The 19,100-nt window shown below is 45.1% G+C and overlaps 1 protein-coding gene across 4 annotated transcripts in view; it reads left to right on the forward strand.

Annotated features, from left to right (window-relative positions):
- The window catches only part of Shisa6 (shisa family member 6), a 294,361-nt gene extending 286,117 nt beyond the window's left edge, over window positions 1–8,244 (forward strand). For 2 of the 4 annotated variants that reach the window (XM_052196988.1, XM_052196990.1), the window contains 3 exons: window positions 930–986; window positions 5,642–5,794; window positions 7,694–8,244. In XM_052196988.1, the coding sequence (XP_052052948.1) occupies window positions 930–986; window positions 5,642–5,794; window positions 7,694–8,244 (761 nt within the window). The remainder of the gene's footprint in view (window positions 1–929; window positions 987–5,641; window positions 5,795–7,693) is intronic. The other 2 variants (XM_052196989.1, XM_052196991.1) reach the window with 1 other exon arrangement.
- The last annotated feature ends 10,856 nt before the right edge of the window (window positions 8,245–19,100 follow it).

Genomic DNA, 19,100 nt, shown 5'->3' on the forward strand with positions numbered 1-19,100 from the left:
TCTTCATGAAGCCCAAGACATCTGGGACCCCAACAAGGGACCAATACTTATGAGAAAAGGGGACTAGAGTCTGAGACCATGGGTTGGAAAGTCACTTTTAATAGATGCACAGAGATGGAGTTAATATCCTCCAGCCCTGCAAAGGTGGAAGAGCTATGACTTATAATTCATGGAACAAAGACCAAAGATCTCATGTCTTTTCTTGCCATTGTTTTGACTAAAATCAGATACATGTACCAATGAAAAGCAAGAATATAATGCTGTGTTAAAGTAATAACACAGTGTTGGAGTATACTTTAGAGGCAAGCCAAATCTTCATTCAAACCACTTTAGAAATCTTTGGAATGACATGAACTCTGAGCATTGGCAGCCTGGCTCTATTGATTTTATTGTTCATTCAATCTAAGAGGGCTTCTGCATTATGAATAGAGAGAATGCTTTTTGAACTATCAGGCTGTGTCAGCCAAGAACCCAGGACTCTTGATCTCAGACAGTAAACAGTGCCTGATCTGCATCTCAGGTGTTGTCAGACCTATATATACAAAAAGAAGAATCTACTTCCCTTTTGTAGTAGGTTATTCCTTCCTGACCCACACATATCCTAACATAGCCTCTCTGGCTAGTCAACCAGATCCAAGGATGTGGGGGTAGGGGGAGGTTGTCACCACAGTGACCAGAAAAAGGTTGATGTATTTGGAAAGAGACAGAAACAGCAGGAAGTTTGTTGTTCATTCTTTCGTTTGTTTGTTTGTTTGTTTGTTTGTTTGTTTGTTTGTTTTTGAGTCTAGTATATTATTGCAAGCCTTTCTGGGAAAGGCTTCCTTTGAATCAGATAAAAACTGCAGAGATGAGTAAAGAGAAGTGCTATTGTGTTGGAGAGCTGACAGAATGTCTGACTTCTTGTAAAATGTCTTTTCTGTAACTTTCAGGTGATCGTCAGTATAATCATCCGATCTTAAGCAGCGCTACCCAGACCCCTACACATGGTGAGCGTTGATTGACAGCCCCCTGCATCCCATTTGCATGCCTTGTGGCTCCATTCCAAGGATGGGAGAAGAAGGTGGAGCCATGTGCCTGCCCACACAGCTTTGCTCTTCCTTTGAGAGCATTGTCCCCTGGATGTTTGTGTCTTTGACATAAGAATGATTTTTTTCTGCCATAAAAGAGAAGGGAGATCCTTCCTCAATTCACTCACATTTGTAATCTCCATTGCTTCTTGTGGCCACAGAGTCTAGACATCTATAGCAAGGAGATTAATGTTCTCTTTTGCTTAAAGACTTTAGGTATCATTAACAAGTGAAACAAGATTTATTTGAATCATCTTGACCCTCCCCAAACTAATTGATATTTGACAAAACTCAAGATTGATTTGAGCATTACCCTCTTGACAGAGATGCTGATGGTTGCCCAGAAGAGGGCTGTTAGCAGACAGACAATGGGTGGTAAGACCACCTTTTCCTGTCAGGTTCTAATAATCTCCCAGAAAACCATTCGGATCCCCCAGATAAAAACTATTTGGAGTCTCTCTCAAAATTCAATAGAATATATAACAGCCCTGTAAAGTGTGATCTGTCAGTCATGCTTGTCTCCTCACTATCAAAGCTTAAGTAATTAAATAATAATGATCAATAGGTGTTTCTTGAGAGACACAAAACAAAGATCAATCCGAAGTCAGGTCTGATTGTACAGGCTTACGATCTTAGATAATAAGAAACATGGGGCAGGAGCATTGCCAGTTTTAAGGCCTGTTTGAGCTAGAGAATCAGTTCAAGGGCAAACTGGGAAACTTAGCCAGCTATTGTCTCAAAACAAAAACAAAAGCTTGATCAGTCGTAGCACATTTGCTTAGCATGGACAAGGTCCAGTGTTTATCCCCCATACAAGAGAAAACTAAGATAAACAGTCAGCACCTAGCAAAGGGATAACCATTCTCAAGCCAGATTATATAGCACCTTAGCACTGAGGCTAGAGCACATCTGGATTAGGAAAAGGGAATAGGGTATTTTGACATGGTTTTTCAGTGCTACAGGCAAATGGACACCTGTTATGAGAGTAGGATCATACTAAGAAGCTTCTGGTTGTAGTGATGTAAGAAACACAGAACTGAGGTCAGCTCAAAGAGGTTGATGCCAGTTGTAATGTTGATTGTAGGAACAATAAGGAAGACTGAGATCAGGAATATCTTAAGGTAAGAATTGAGATGGTTTTATCACTCAAACTTTTTATCTTAATTAGAACCAATGAAGACTGAAATGGAGAGCCAAGTGTGGTTGGAAGAATGGAGGCTTGGTTATGGATACCAACTAAGGAATAAGAAAAATAGCCAGCAGGCAGGAAATGGTGATAGTGAATTTGAATCTGAATTTATAGAATATGCATTGACTGGAGAAGATACAAGAAAAAAATGTTCCATAGGTAGTTTGAGGTTGGAGGCAGAAATGTTTTCATTAATCTTTGAAGTGAGTACAGAAGGCTTGAAAGTGGGGACTCTCTGTGCAAGAATTCTGCAGGGGGAAATAGAAGGCAGAGGCAGAGAGTCTGAGAGATGCTGTGGGGATTAGTGAGTGGGAAGGAGAGCCAGAAAAGGCAGGCAATGAAAGCTTCCACTTGTTCAGTAACCTTCTGGAATGAACAACTCCTGAGCTGAGCCTCCTCAGGAAGAGCCTACACAGGCATAGAGTACAAACAGAAGGACTGTTCCCTACTCCACCTCTTCCCATCTTCTCGCTTCCAGATGGTACGAGGAAATGGAGATAGATGGGGCCCCAATGTCAGTTCTTGAGCAGCTTGCAGAATATTTGAAGTAGAGCTTGCCTGCATTCCTTTCTTGGGTGGTACTCCTCCCCCAACACCAAGAACAATTAGAACTACTTACTAGGAAGGCAGGAAAGGCCTGCATCTGCTTGATCAAGGCAAAAGCATTAACTAGATCCTTGGTTTGGGCCATGCTATTGGAGAAAAACAGGAAAATCAGAAAGCAAGTCTACTGATACAAAGATCTTTGAAGTCATTTGGGATGACCCAAATCAAGTCACAGCAAATCATTAGAGGTCAGTGAGAGCCTGAGTGTCACTGAGTGAATGGGGATGGCGGGTAGAAGAGCAGATATCTCTGAGAACTGAAAAAAATGTAGTAAGGTCACAGTCACAAGCCTTTGGTGAAAGAAGAGCATGATCAGGGAAGGAAAAAATAAAGCAGGGCATCCCAATCAAAGACAAGCTTGATCAAGGGGGGCTTAGGCAATCACGGTCAAGACAAAAGGCAAAATGTTCTTGGCTCAGTGGTATTTCAGAATAAGTGGTAGATGACAGTATGTAAACCTACTGCATTTGGAAAAGGGAGAACTGAGCAATGACCTCAGTAGCAGTAAGATGCCAAAACTCAGAGGGAAGCCTGTTCTTCTCCAGCGTGGTGAGAAGTGAAGAAACAAGAAGTAGTGGATTAGTGGCTATTAAGCAAGTCTAGGGAGCAGCACTCTCAGCACCATGCCCACTCCACTTCCTGGCATCTGTCCTAGTCCATGCCAGGGAGGCTCTCTCTGTACAGCATGTTCTGATCTCTTGGGATTCAGAGCATCCCTCACCCCCTCACATATGTACGAAGCTGGCACAAACACCAGCTTATTGGCTGAAATCCCCTGGCTCGATCCCCAGTTCTGGGGGTGACAATGCAGGCAGGGAAGGAGAGAGAAACCAGGAGTTCCCATGCCTGGGGCAATCCTTGGATACAGCCTAGGAAGGTGACAATCTCTCCCAGGGACAACAACATTCTTGCATTCTATAAGGTAACACTCTCTGCCAAGAGCTATATAAGAAATCACAATTCACCTATGCATCGATCCCAACTGGGGGCCTGCCCCTTCTCAGAGGACCTATCTATGGCTTTGAGGAGTTCCAAACAAAGAGGATGGATACAGCCAGACTGCTGTTTCCCTGCTCATTTCTGGGAATGGTATCGCTATCTCCCTGGAAACCAACTGTTGACTTCTTTTTAATGATACCTCCTCCTCCTCATGTCAATCAAGCATTGAGGCATTTTGTTTCCTTCCCCTGAACCTCCATCCTTTCAGATCCCAATGATGCTCGCTGCTCCCTTACCTATCCTTTACTCCTGTCTTGTGTTTACCCTTAATGTTTCCTCCAGAGCCCACTCACCCTGAATATGCCGTCATCATGTATCCACTCTGGTGACCGTTAGTCAGTCTTCTCTATTCCTTTCTTGACTCTTCCCCTGGGCTTGGCAATGAATCGTACTCCACTTTGTGTCTGCTGACTTTGGAATCTCGGGGTCTATCTCAGGGGAAGTGGGAGAAAAGAAAGCATGATAGGCAGGTTTTGCTCAAGCTTCTCCTTCTAGAAACGTAGAAATTCCTAAGGCAGACTCTGAGAAAGGGCCTAAAGTAAGCAAGCAGTGGTAGCTGTGTAGCTCACAGAGACTTGCCAAACATGGAGCACAACAAAGCCTAAGGGAGGATCCCAGGAGGGGCATGGCACCATGGGTTGGGTGTGGCTTGCAGCTACAATGGAATAGGGTCCTGCATGCAGCTTCTCCATTGCCACTAAAGCTTCTCTAAAGTTGGACTAGCCTAATACCAAAATTAAATCAGCCTACAGCTATTAGGATGAGACAGTACGTTCAGGTAGACATGAGTGACTGTTTTTCTTTGTTGTCAGTTTGGCTTTTTTTTTGGGGGGGGGGTTGGTTTGGTTTGGTTTGGTTTGGTTTGGCTTGGTTTGGTTTGGTTTTGAGACAGAGGACAGAGTTTCTCTGTGTAGACCTGACTGCCATGGAACTCACTCTGTAAGCCAAGCTGGTCTCAAACCAGAGATACAGTTTTAAAGATTTATTTTTTCTTTTTCCTTCCTTCATTCCTTTCTCCTTTTTCTTCTTTTTTTGACATTGATAACGTTATGATGCTTGTCTTAGGGTTTCTATTGCTGTGATAAAACCCCACAACCCCACATACTTAACACCACAAACATAAAAGCTTGAGGAGGAAGGGTTTACCTAGCTTACACTTCCCCATCACAGCCCCTCATTGAAGGAAGTCAGGACAGGAAATAGAGGAAGAACCTGAAGCAAGAATTGAAAAGAAATCATAGAGGAGTGCTGCTTACTGGCTTGCTCAGCCTGCTTTCCTAAACCTTGTAGGATGATAGTCCCAAGGGGGGGGCACTGCTCAGTGAGACAGACCCTCCTACATCAATTATTAATCAAGAAAATGCCCCCACAGACTCGCCTACAGGCAATCTAATAGGAGCATCTTCTCAACTGCAATTCCTCTTCCCATGCGACTCTACCTTGTGTCAAGAAGCCAAAAGGTAGACTAGGACAATGGTCTTTCATTGCACCTGATTCAGTTTCACCAGAAAGACCAGTGATGCATGTGGAGAAAGAAACTGTTGCTGAGTGTCCCAATTGAGTCTTCAAGGACTGATCAATATCCATGGGAGCCAGAGGCAGTTAAGACAATGCCTTCCTCCAGGGATCTAAGCAGGGGGAAACTGAGTCATCACCCTCCCCACTGAATCCTAGCACAGGAAAACAGAATGGGGACTCTAGTCAGGGATGGAGCAGAAAGACAGAGAAAACTTGGCTACACTGCCTTTCTGTTCACTAACACCATGCCCTTGCTTTCCAGAGAAGCCACGGATGAATAACATCCTAACATCAGCCACGGAACCCTATGACCTCTCCTTCTCACGCTCTTACCAGAACTTAGCCCACTTGCCTCCATCATATGAATCTGCAGTGAAGACCAATCCAAGCAAGTACTCATCTCTGAAGAGGCTAAGTAAGTCAAGGCTGGCTGGAGGGTCTGTCTGTCTCAAGAGTCTCCAGGTTACTCTCTTCCATGTCACTGTCTTATCATCGAATATCCAAGGGACTAAGTATGGAATCCCAAGAGCGAAGGAGGGAGTTGTAGAGAGGATGAAGAAGGTAGACAGAAGCCTTTCTTTTGCTCTGTTGGTCCTGAGCCTACCCTTTTCCTAGTTAAGAATGATGCTGTAGGGCCTTGAGGCTGCTTTGTCTATACAAGCTGTACTTACCATTCATCTGTCAGATCACCAGGGGTCTTCGTCAAACCATGAGCCTTCTGGTGTGTCATTTTGTAATGGAGGCAGCAAGGGATCAAGGGACCATTCCATCCCAGCCAAGACCACCTCAAGGATCTGAACCTCTACACAGCTCATGCAGATACTTTCATTATGTCCGTTAAGTCTGCTTTATCCAGGGATCCACCTCTGTAATTTGAGTCTGAAATATGTGTTGCCATTCGTGGGTTTAACACAACACACAAAAATGCCAGGAAGTGCATTAAGGGACATTTTTCTTGACTGATCTGATCTGTGTAATATGCTCTCATTTCCCTACAAAATGAGTCAACACCCCACGTGTGTGTGTGTGTGTGTGTGTGTGTGTGTGTGTATGTGTGTGTGTATGTGTGTGTGTGTTACACAGAGCCCTGTGTATGCTAGACAAGCATCTGACTCCTGAGCTGTTCCCCTGGCTCCACAGGTCTCCTTTGGTGGCTGCCCCACTTCAGCAGGTACTCCACAGCTGAGCATGCACTTGAAATTCCAGGGTGACCCACTCTGATAGCAGTACAGCCCACATTAAGAGAAATGTTGAGCTTTTATGGCAACAAATAACCAACTCTAACCATCAGAGAGGTGCCCAGAAATGAAAAAAAAAAAAAAAAAGAAATAGGTCTCAGTAGGCAAGATAGACCCTACCCCTAACCCTGAGCCCACTGAAGAAGAAGCAGTATTCCCACAGGGGCCAGAGTCCCAAAAGCTGTTTGTAGGAGGCCTCCTCTCTGAAACTGAGACAATGCAGCCTTGTGTGTGTGTGCCTGGGCAAAGGTCAAGGACCCATAGGAGAACCTACTAGGATGGGAGTCCAAAGCATCTGAGCAACACACACACAGTATTGCCACAGCCTGCTGCCTGGTGGGCACCAGGAGTACATGTAGGCTGATGATCTGGCTGTGTGGGGGCTGGATACCCATGTGCTGGTTCCCTGTACATTGGTTGTTACTCCAGAGAAGGTGTTACTAGGTTCCTAGGTTACCAGTGAAGCTAGTCACAAACGCCTCCTAGATGAGCGCCCTACTTAATTCTAACAGAAGCTGGTTCTGTGCCCAGTTTCCATAAAGAAGTGCTCTATCCATCATCAGAAAGCTGTCAGCTCTACCTGGGTTGTTTTTAGCAAAACCAGGAGCCAATCTACTTCAGAACCACATGCAGCACACACAGCAGGCAAGCCAAAGGAATGAATACCCCGAGCTTGCCATCAGCTCCATTATGAGCTGGGTGGGAAGTCATTTAACTAACCCCCCAAGATGATCTCTGAAGGAGAAACAGCATATGGGGACGCACTGGAGATAGGACTCTGGGACAAAGGCAGTTAGTGCCCCTGAATCAGAACCCATCTTTCACAAGCCCTCAAGGATCAGTTCGTGCATACAGTAGAGGAGGGAGTTAAGGTTACCTGCCTATGCTCCCTCACACACACCTACTCTACTAACTAAAAGAGTTTGATTTCATTATCCTTGTAGATTTTCAGGTTTGTGGCATTAGCTCACGCATGCGCACATGAACACCTTACTGCCGCATGCGCACATGAACACCTTACTCCCGGGGTCGTGATTGCCCCATCACCTCACTGCTTTCTCCCTGTCTCCTTGCAGCTGACAAGGAAGCTGATGAGTATTACATGAGAAGGAGGCACCTGCCAGACCTTGCAGCCCGTGGTACCCTTCCCCTCAATGTCATCCAGATGTCTCAACAGAAGCCGCTTCCTCGAGAACGGCCACGCAGGCCCATCAGGGCCATGTCCCAGGACAGAGTCTTGTCTCCACGTCGGGGACTGCCAGATGAATTTGGCATGCCCTATGATCGCATCTTGTCTGATGAACAGCTGCTTTCCACAGAGCGCCTGCACTCCCAGGACCCGTTGCTGTCTCCAGAGAGGACAGCCTTCCCAGAGCAGTCGCTGTCGCGGGCCATCTCGCACACGGACGTCTTTGTGTCCACGCCAGTGCTGGACCGCTACCGCATGACCAAGATGCACTCCCATCCCAGTGCCTCCAATAACTCCTATGCCACCCTGGGCCAGAGCCAGACGGCAGCCAAGCGCCACGCCTTTGCCTCTCGCAGACACAACACGGTGGAGCAGCTGCACTATATCCCGGGCCATCACACCTGCTACACAGCCAGCAAGACCGAAGTGACGGTTTGACCGGCAGTGCGGCCAGGGCTGCTTGGCAGAGTCAGGACAGGACAGAGTAGAGTAGGGCAGGGGCGAGGAGCACAGCCCGCCTTGCTCTCCTCTCCTCCCTGGTTCCCCCATTGAAGCTGGAGGTGGGCTGCCTTTGTCCAGAAAGCCATACCCCCAGGGAGATGGCACCAAATGCCTGGTCCAACAAGCCCAGACCTAGGCTCTTTAAAGCTCTTTCTCTCCCAGTAGACTCCCCTTGCAGATGAGAAATGTGGTTAGGTCCAAGTCTTTTGAACACCTACACCACTCCCTCAGTCCCTGCCCCTCCCCTTCCTGGGGACTCAGTTGCAGGTTCTGCCAGCAGGTGGACCCTCTCCTGAAGGTAATCAGAAGCTGCTGAGTTTAAACAGCCAGCTGGCAAGAGGGTGCAGTAAGTGGGCTGACCGGATGGGCTACTCGGTCTTCTTCCTTTATCTACAACTGCATCGCAGATAACTCTTAGTGCCTAAAAACTGCCTGCTCGCTCTCAGCCAGAGAGCTGCTGTGTCCATAAGCACAATATGATTCTCTTCCGCCTGCTGGAACTCTGGTCTCTACCGAGCGGCCCTTTCCTCGCTGAGCTCTGCAGCCTAACAACAGGGAGGGTCCCCTTCCTGCAGCTGCTTGGTTGCCCCTGCCTCTATGCTGTGGGGACTGTACTCTCCCAGCATTCACTGTTTCTCCTCAAAGCTCTCTGGGGCTTAAACTCTTGCCCCCAAAAGGGGGCATCAGCCCTTGCCCTCCAGAGAGGAGTAGCGACAGGTTGCCAGGACTTTAGAGGTACCTCGCAACCGCCTGATTGTCTCCCTACTTCCTCCAGGCCTCGGGTCTGAACTAGGACCTCCTCTCAGGCCTGCCTTCTTCACCTGAGCTCTGCTCCCAGGAGGCACCTGCAATGGGCAGAGAGCTAGGGTGGGGAGGACCACTGTGATGCCCAGGGTCTCAGGGGCTCACCATTTCCATTTTCTAGGGCTCTGCCTGTCCCCTGTCTATGAGCCTCAGGCAGAAGTTTCCAGACACAGACAGAAGCAGCTTAGCCCTCAAAAAAGCAGGAGCTCTCTGAGGTGGTCATGCTGGACTCTGCCCAGTCCTTTCCATCATCTTTGCCCACGCCACCATCCCCTTTCTGTTTAGAGCCCTTTCTTTCTCCCTCTCTTCTCTCCCAGACCTATCTTGCCACCTTTCTGCCTGCAACTCCCTTCCTTTCCTCAGACCAGTGAATCCAAGGGACCAAGATCCATTGGCAGATGCAAATAAATAATGGTGTCCCAGGATGTTGCTCTGGGGATCATTTCAAGCTTTCTTCCTTGCAGGAATGCTTGGGCATATGGCAGAAGCACCTTCAGTTCTGTGACACCCCCCCCCCCCCCGTTGCCAGCCCATCTCAGCCCCATCTTTGCCCCCAATCTGAAGGTGGACAAGATGTAACCAGTACTGGGGAACTATCAATGAGAACAATTCCGCTCCCCCGAGATCAGAAGGAGGAAGACAATGAGACAGCCCTCCCCCCAACCACACACGCATACCCTTTGAGGGTCAGAGCACATCTCTGGGACTGGGGAGAATCAGTCCCAGAATGTCTTATGGAAAGAGAAAACCGTGATTTACCAGACCCCAGCAGCAATGCCCTTACATCAGATTTTATACCCCTATCCCCAGTTCTGCATGGATAGCCCTTAAAAAGTGAGCTTACATATGTCCTGGTCGTTTTAAATCCAGCCAAGTCTAGAGAGCCACAGAGAAGCCAGAGGACTGCTTCCCCTTTGCTTTCAAGAGCTGTAGACTCTCCTGAGCCCCTCCCCAGAATCCCTCCTCTGTGAGCAGCTATGTCCTGCAGAACCCAGAAGGACTGAGGCTGGGATTTCCAAGGGTAGTCCTTAGCCTCTTCACTGAGGGAGTGTCCCTGGCACTATTGGGCTGGGAGGCTCAGACCATTCTGCTTTGCTCCCTGCAAACACATAAACCTTCTTAAGGGCTGGTCCCCATGGGTCTATGAGCATTTGTTGCAGACGGTCAGGCTCACAGGAAGAGAGGAACCCAATCCAAAAAGAGAATGGCTCACTTCCAGAAGCAGAGGCATGTCTCACACTTGGCACCCACCCAGCACCCTGTAACCTTCTTTAACCCTTAGCTGATCCCTTTGAAGGGCATGTGCTGGTGGGAAGGGGAAGTACAAGACTGTGGTGGGCAAGAATCCCCTCTCATGTGTTTGTACATCCTATGAGAATCTTCCAGACACCAGGTTTTGCAGCCTTTGGGGAGCAAGACCTATCCCAGGCTCTTTCCCCCAGCCTTGGCTCTGCCAAGGTGTCTGTCTGTCTAGCTTCCTGTTTGTCTGTCTGCCTGCCTTCCTGTCTGTCTGTCTGTTTGTCTCAGGGGTTGTTTGATAAGTTGTTTTCCAAACTATTTCTCATCCCTGCCTTACCACTATCTGGTATAAAGTACCTGGTACCAGTTACACCAGAAATTTCTGATGGAATGCTTGCTTCTCCTGAAGGCTTTTCTTCTGCTTCATCCTTGGAAGGAAGAGAATAATAACAGATATAACTCTACAAACTACACTAATCCAGCCCCTGCCCCCAAACTCCGGAAAACTGTGTCTTAACTGGGAACCAACCCCCATCTTCAGTTTTGCATGACTCCATTTCAATCACCTGTAGACAACCATGATCCAGATATATTTATATTTGTCTGAACTCTTTTGAGACAGTCCACAATTACATAGCTTTTATTACAGTATATTCTTATAACTTGACCTAATTTATTATTGTCAATCTCTTTCTGTGCCTAATTTACAAATTAAACTTTATTGTATGTGTATGCATATGAAGAAAAACACAATACCTATATAGAGAGTGTGGCACTATGTGTGGTTGCAGGCACCCGATGTGTTTGTTGGAGCATATCCCTCTGTGATCAGGGAAAACCACTAGATCCCATCAACTCATCCATCACTCCAGAACTAGCTAGCTCTATTGCTATATGAAGTCACTTGAGAGTGTCTGGGGCTGGAACCCTGGTCACTGCTTCTAACTCAAGAAGGCTGGTGTCCTCTTTCACATAGGAGGGGCATGGCCCCCTCGTGATAAACACTCATATCCCAAGGAAATCCAAGATTTCCCTCTGCATGTCTCCACTGCCCTGGACTTGGGTATGTATAGTTCCCACTTACCCCAAGTGTTCTTCCTGAAGACCCCTTACACCCCCATTTGTCATCACTCCTTTCTTACTTCTTCCAGTGAACTCTTGGCTCCATATATTCATGAGCCACAAAAGCTTGCCAATAATTCCTTAACCTCATAAGTGGACTTTGACTGTCAGAATTTCCCAGTGTCTTAGGCAACGTGTTTCCCTTGAGAAGGTCCAGTCCTTCCCCCACTGAAATCTCTCCCCTTCTTTACATTCGTATTCTTGTCTTAACTTCCTATACCAGTTTCCTCTTGCCTTCTCATTTCTCTCTTCAGTCACCCAGCTTCCTACAGCCCTGATTTCTTTTACCTGGGCCTGCTGAAATCTCTAGTTTTAAGAATGAGAGCTCTTGATGTAAACTGTGAAGACTCTGGCATTCAGCGTTCAAGTCCTTTGTTTGCTTCGTTGGTTTGTTATACTTCCTCACATGGGAAATGATGCCCCAAGGTGTGAGGTCATTGGGCTCCCCACATCCCTATGATCTCTAAAAGGGAATGGATAGAGCTGCCTGATTAGAGGTGCCATGGCCAAAAGATCAGCTTTGGCTCCTGCGGCAACCAGTCTCAAGAAGCTCTTGACTAAGACTGCTACTAGCCCAGAGTCTTCTGCTCTGGCCAAAGATTCATCCCCTTTGATGCTTGTAGCTTTTGCTTCTACTCTAATACTCTTCCTCCTGTAGACATCACAGATTTCCCTTCATCCCAAAGACATGAGGACCTTGTAAGTCTTCAACTAAGAGGAGTAGCCATCCCAACATCTCTGCCACCAAACTCAACCCATTGCCTTTGGAGAGTTCTTGATTGTCACCCGCTTCATCCTTCATTCCTTCCACAGATGTCTGTGGACTGAACCCAAGGTCATAGTTTGAAAGGGCTGTCTATCACTTGAACCCTAGAAGGTACCTGCTCTAAGAGGAGCAGGCACATTGGCCGCACATTCCTCTTTCATCCTCTCTGAATATGGGGAACTTATGAATAGTTTCAAGAGGCTTGCTGTGCTTTAACTAAGTATTTTTCAGGGCTTAAGTGTTATTTTTATAAGCAGTGCATTTTAATGGTAGGTTAAACATGAAAGACAGGTCCTTCTGGTCCCTCTCTTTGTTTTTGTAAGATGGCATATCAAAGAGAAAAAAAAATAGGACTGAGGCTCTAGAATCACAGCTTCTAGTTCTGGAATTTGTCTCCATCTTGTCATGTGACTATGGGTAAGTCACATTCCACTGCCTCAGTTTCCTCACGTTTAAAATGAGGAGCTTTGGCTAGATGCACCCCCAAAGTTTCATCCAGCTCTTATGCTCTAGGGTTTTCAGTCTCTGCTCTCCCTTCTCTACATTCATCCCCATTTCAACTGAGCTCTGCCCATCATACTCTGCCTGCCCTGTGGCAACATCACCAGACTCCTCGCCAGATTTTGGATGGAACCAATGGGCTTGGCATTGTAGCTGAAAGCTAAAACCTGACCACTCCACAGGTCATGTGTCTCAAAAGCCTCTCGTATAATCATCCATAAAATACTTGGATGTCTGTTGCTGTGAAATTCTGAGTTTGGAGTTTTCATTTTTGATGTTGTCCTTATAGCTGGAGGGAGGTAACTCTACTTTCAGACAGGGGAAAGGCTGAAAGATGGCCCAGAAGTCTGACCATGACATTTGGGCATGGAATATGTATTTAAGGACAAATGGGAATTTTGTTCCATGTCTCAAAGGAGCATGCTTGGTGGAGGTTCTGTGTGGCAACAGATGTCATCATATCCCATGCCATTGCATGCATCCCAAAGACCACATCTGGATTCTGAAGCTCCATCTCAGCTGGAGAGGACAAGGCGTGGCCACCTGGGCTGCTGGGAGGCAGGTTCTCACCCCATCCCAGTATCTTTGTGGCCCCTCTTCATGTTATTCTCACCCTCCCCATGAAGGCTTGCAAAGCACCAATGGAAATTCCACGTCTCTGTCATCAAACCCATCTTGTAAATCGCAAACACATTAACCTTCCATCATTCAGAAAAAATAATGCCATGTGTTTGCTTAACAGCCTCCTTCATGTAGGGAAGGAGAAGACCCTGCTCAACACTGCTGCCAACCGTCCAATGCCACTCCACAGGAGGACTCATTCATTAGCTTCATAGTGGCAAATACGTCTCTATCCTGTAAACTCAAGTAGATATTTTATAGTAAAGAATTCTTGAAGTTCTCTAATAAAGAGCAATTCTTACTGTAACATTTTTAGTTTGGGGACACAATTTCCTAAGGGGGGGGTTAAGGAACATTTTTACTCGCTAGCTGGATTCATGGGTTCTATGTTTATTATATGGTAGTATTATGAAAAATACCTTTCTATCTGTACCTCTGCAGTTTCTCCATCACTCATATGCCCCCATTACTGCTTCTGTACAAATTCATCATTCTCCTTCCCTGTCGAAGCACACCCTATATGTACTGTAAACAGAGATTGCTTTAGTAAGATTTAGTCTTAAGGATTTTTCCACTTTTGTCAGTAACAGATATTTATGGATCAAAAAAAAATAAAGCTGTTTCAACATAACCTATGTGTCTTAAAGTAGCCACATACTTACAGGGCCAAAATCAAGGTCACGAAAAAGCAAGAAAGGATATGGGTGATAACTAGTCAAGAGAGGAAGCAGGAATTGACTCCAGACAGTTGCTAGGGAACTTTGGGTGTGATAAGATATTCTAATTCCTAATGTGGCCAAATTCAGTGGTAGATACCTATAATCACAGAATTCAAGTGAATGATGCAAAAGAATTATGAGTTGGGTTTGAGGCCAACCTAGGCTACATACCAAAATGTTGTCTCAAAAAAATCAACAAATAAAATCTATGTTGTGGTGATACCTACAGAACTACATAGATCACAGAAATCACCAAAGTGTATGTTTATTGCTGTATGCTATGGTATACTAATCAACCTTTAAAAAGTGAGAGCAGAGGAAAGCAGAAAGTTAGACCCAAGACACTGTGTCACCTGAGCGCAGAGATGAATTTTCCAGAGCTGTCTACATTGACATACTCCAGCACCATTGTTTATAGATATCGGGTCTCAGTTTTATTTTAGTATTAGTTAGTTACCAGGAATGAGCAGATCAAAGGTGGCCAAAGACCCATAACATTTAATCTGGAACATAAAAAACTTGCACCATGAAAATTGATTCAGATTTGCACTTTTGTTCAAGACTCTGTCTCTGCATGTGGCTGTGATATTATTTTCTTTGGCCCAGGTTCCATTTGCTGCTAAGGTTACTTGTTGGTCAGCAAAGCCTAGAAACAGGCTTAATAAACAAACTGCTGCCAAGAAGGGCATTTATCCTACCCCACAAAGCAGTGTCTTTGTAGTTTCTAGAATCTAGGCTTCCAATCCTCCAATTTTCCTGTAACCAAATCCTCCTCATAGGAGGCATTGGGCTGATATTTTTAAATCCCAAGTCAGATCTAGTAGTATAGATCTGCAAATCTCAACTACTCAGAAGGCTCAGACAAGAGGATCGGAAGTGCGCTCAAGGTCAACGAGTTAGATCTGTCTCAATAGTGATTGATTTATTTATTGATTGATTGATTGATTGATTGATTGATGAGCTAAGAACCTATCTCAGTGGTAGGGAATTTAGTTATCATGCATGGTGTCCTAGGATCAATTCTGCAAAGATATCTTTTCATTTTCTACTACCAAGGCATTTTACTCTCCTGAAGTCACTGCTTTTTCTGCACATGTTCCAGATCATATTCCCTCATGACACTCGCCATTTCTTCTTCTCTAAGTCAGTCTCTCTAACATGGAACAACTCCTAGTAAGTGCACACATGCACTTCCACATGCAGAAGCCCTTGTAGTCTATATCATTAGTGAGAGAAAACCTCAGGGAAAACAAATGTCTTGTTTGCGGGATTTTTAAAGTAGTAAGATTTCATCTTAATGCTCACAAATGCATATAATGACTAAATTATACTAATAGTCCTCAAAAGAAACTCTCAAGACTACTCTTGTTGAACATACAAAAACAAGGCTTAAATTAAAAGCACCCTCAAAGACTGAGCTTCCTGCCTTGTGCCCCTCCTCCCTCCCTCCCTTTCTCCACGCTGCCTTCCTTCTTCATCTTTTCTTCCTTCCTTCCTTCCTTCTTTCCATCCTTCCATTTTCCTTTCTGCCTTTCTTCTTTCCTTCTCTTCCTCTTTCCTTCCTCCCTCCCTCCCTCCCTCCCTCCCTCCCTCCCTTCCTTCTTTCCTTCCTTCCCTCCTTCCTTCCTTTCTTCTGTTCTTTCATTAGAGGGCCATGCTGTGGCCCCAGGCCAAACTGGCTCGGAACTAACCAGGCGTCCACTGATTGAACTTGGAATCTTCCTGCCTGGGGTTCCTGAGTGCTAAAATTGCATTTCTGAACCTCTTCAAAACTCAATGTTCTTATTTAAAACAAAACAGGACTACGAAGCAAGCAATCCCTCTGAAATGTCTCTTCACCACATTAATTGATTATTCTATAGCTTCACTAAAACTTCAGAGAACAGTAATTAGGAGAACTAGGAGAAAAGAAGAGAGTGGAAGGATTGACTGGGGTAAGAAGAGGGGGGAGTGCCACTAATGAAACAGAATCTTTGCACATGTCAGCATATCTACTACCATTGTATCAAACAATGGCTGCCAAGGAAGGTGATTTTGAATAAGATTTTGAGGAAAATCTCTTTCTTTTGACTTAAATCTTTTGTTATTGTCATTGGTGGTCCTAGAAGTTGAACTGAGGTACATTCTCCTATTAAGCAAGCAGTGTACCAGCACATCACATTCCCCCATACCCTTTTCATTTTTATTTAGAGAAAGGGTCTCACAAAGTTGCCTAGCCCATCTTTGATCGCATTCTTTTTTTTTTTTTTTTTTTTTTTTTTTTTTTTTTTTTTTGCAAGTAGGAAAGGATTTATTTTACTCCACAGAACAGTACATATCAAAAGCAGTCTGGAAAAGAATTCAAATAGGGCGGAACCTGGAGGCAGAAGCTGGTGCAGAGGCCATGGAGAGGCACTGCTCACTGACTTGATCCTCATGACTTGCTCAGTCTTCTTCTGATGCCCATGACCAACTGCCCAGGGTTGGGGCCACCCCAGTATACTGGGCCCTCCCATACCAATTATTAATTAAGAAAATGTCCTACAGACTGATCCTAAGACCAATCTTATGAAGGCATTTTCTTTTTTCTTTTTTAGGATTTATTTATTTATTTATTTATTTATTTATTTAATGTATATGAGTACACTGTAGCTGTGTGTACACTGTGTGTAGCTCACACAGATGGTTGTGAGCCTTCATGTGGTTGCTGGGGATTGAACTCAGGACCTCTGCTTGCTCTGGCCCCATGCATTCCGGCCCAAAGATTTATTTATTTATATGTAAGTACACTGTAGCTGTCTTCAGACACACCAGAAGAGGGTGTCAGATCTCATTATGGATGGTTATAAGCTACCATGTGGTTGCTGGGATTTGAACTCCGGATCTTCGGGAGGAGCCATCTCACCAGCCCTGGAGGCATTTTCTCAACTGAGATTCCCTCCTCTCAGATATGACTCTAGCCTGCGTCAAGTTGACATAAAAGTAGCCAGAACACTATTTGAGTCCCCTGAGATCTTGTAAGCAACATCTAGACATGGATAGAATCATATCTGCTGGAGAGCTATAGACAATTGTGAGCTGTCAGATGTGGATGCTGGGAATCAAACTATGAGCCTCTGCAAGAACAATAGACAAACTTAAGTGATGAATTATCTCTCCAGTTCCCACCTTGTTTTTTGCGATAGAGCGCCTGCCTCGCTGGCCTGGAAAGTGCTGAGAACAAGCATCAGGATCTTCCTCTCTAGACCCCGCCTCCCCAGGGCTGGGATCACCCAACCTGGAAGCCAACTTAAGGATTCTCCTGCCTCAGCCTCCTGAAGAGGCCAGAATTGCAGATATATGCTACTACATCCAGCTGACTTAACTGGTCATGATTTCTCAAAACCTACAACTTGATTGTCACAGAAATTCCAAAGACTGCATTTCCCCAGATAGTTCTAGACTGTTCATGGGTTCTCTGCCCTGATCTTAGAAAGCAAGCTAAGCTGCATTTTAGAAACACAAAGAGGAGAGAAGTTGTTGTTGTTGTCATTTAACCCCCAGCCTTAATCTCAATTTCAAATCCGAATACTAATGGATAGCTAGCTCTGTGACATATTAAGACTATCACTCTGTACTGAGTGTCTTTTAAAGATTCTCCTATGAACCATAGAACAAGCTATTCCTATGAGTCCATCATAGCTGTCATGGAAAAGACCTCCCTTTCTCCATAAAAGACACTGGCCCACAATGAACTCCATTTTAGACTTAGAAAACATTAGTTCTAAGTGGGGCTCATCAGTGCCCCCAGGCCCTCAAAAAATGTGTATAACCAGAGCATACCCCAGACTTTTTCAGTTGACATTCTTGGTGGTGAGCCCTAAGATTTGCTTAAAACAAGATCTCTATATGACTCTAGATGTGTTGAATGTGGAGAAGCATACCAGTTTTAAATGTTCCCTTTCAGTTTTGAAACTATATGACCATATGACAAGAACAGCTTTTAGTTCTGGTAGTCAGAGTGGCCATGATTTCTGTAGCATGATGATTTTAGGTAACTAGCTTTCGTGCACAAATTTAAACAAAAATGATCTTATAAGAGACAAGTATTTAGGGAATGAAGAGAAAAGTGAGGCTTCATGTACAAATTACCCATAAAAATTATTATAAGAGGACACTATATGGACTCTTCAAGACAGCCTCATGAGGCTAGACAGGAACCATCAGGATCACTCACATAGAATGAGACTGTCAGATGCAGAAGGTAAGGGGTCTAAGAACACTGTTGTGGATACAGGCATAGGAGGAGGTCTGGCCCTGGTCAGGCCTGCTCCTCTCATGTTTCATGGGAAATAAATGGACAGCCATTTTGAAGGAAGGAGAAAAGACAGAAGGGGGGAGTTCCTGGAGAATCCCAGTCATAGCACATGAGGAGGAGCCTGGCAAGTGTGTGGGAGGGGCTGACTGTGAATGAGGTGGTACCCTTAAACTTCATCCAAACATACGAGAATTATTTTTTACACCATTGTTGTGGGGCTTCTGTGGTGCTTTTCTCACCCTCAATCAGAGCCTAAAACCAGATGGGATAGCCATGATCAACAGTGTAACCTGTCACAGGGCAAAGGAGAAACTAGAGGGGCTAACAAAGAGTACTAAATAGTGGTCTAGAATGACACATGTCATTTCCACTCATGTCTTCTTGGCTGGATCTAGCTATACAGTCCTACTGCACCATACCATAGCCAAGAAGAATGACTCTTCTATTTCCAGAAATATTCCAGGGAAGGGATAACATGGAAGGAGTACCACTGATAACCACCCTAGTTGGCATGCTGTGTTTAGAGATAAAGGCCAGAAATGTACAGAGGAAATGAAGCCTTCTGTTGCCATAACAAAAATCCTCTGGTTATTTTTAAGGCAGAGCTCTCTACAGCTCATTTCCTACATCTGGGGCTTGGTCCACTTTTATTCCAAGTTGGTTACTGAATGTCTTATTCAGTAGTCATTTGATGATAAGAAATAAAAAAAAATTACTCAGATTAATTGAGGCAAACAATGAGAAT

The sequence above is a fragment of the Apodemus sylvaticus genome, chromosome 10 (assembly GCF_947179515.1).
Source record: "Apodemus sylvaticus chromosome 10, mApoSyl1.1, whole genome shotgun sequence".
Lineage (NCBI taxonomy): Eukaryota > Metazoa > Chordata > Mammalia > Rodentia > Muridae > Apodemus > Apodemus sylvaticus.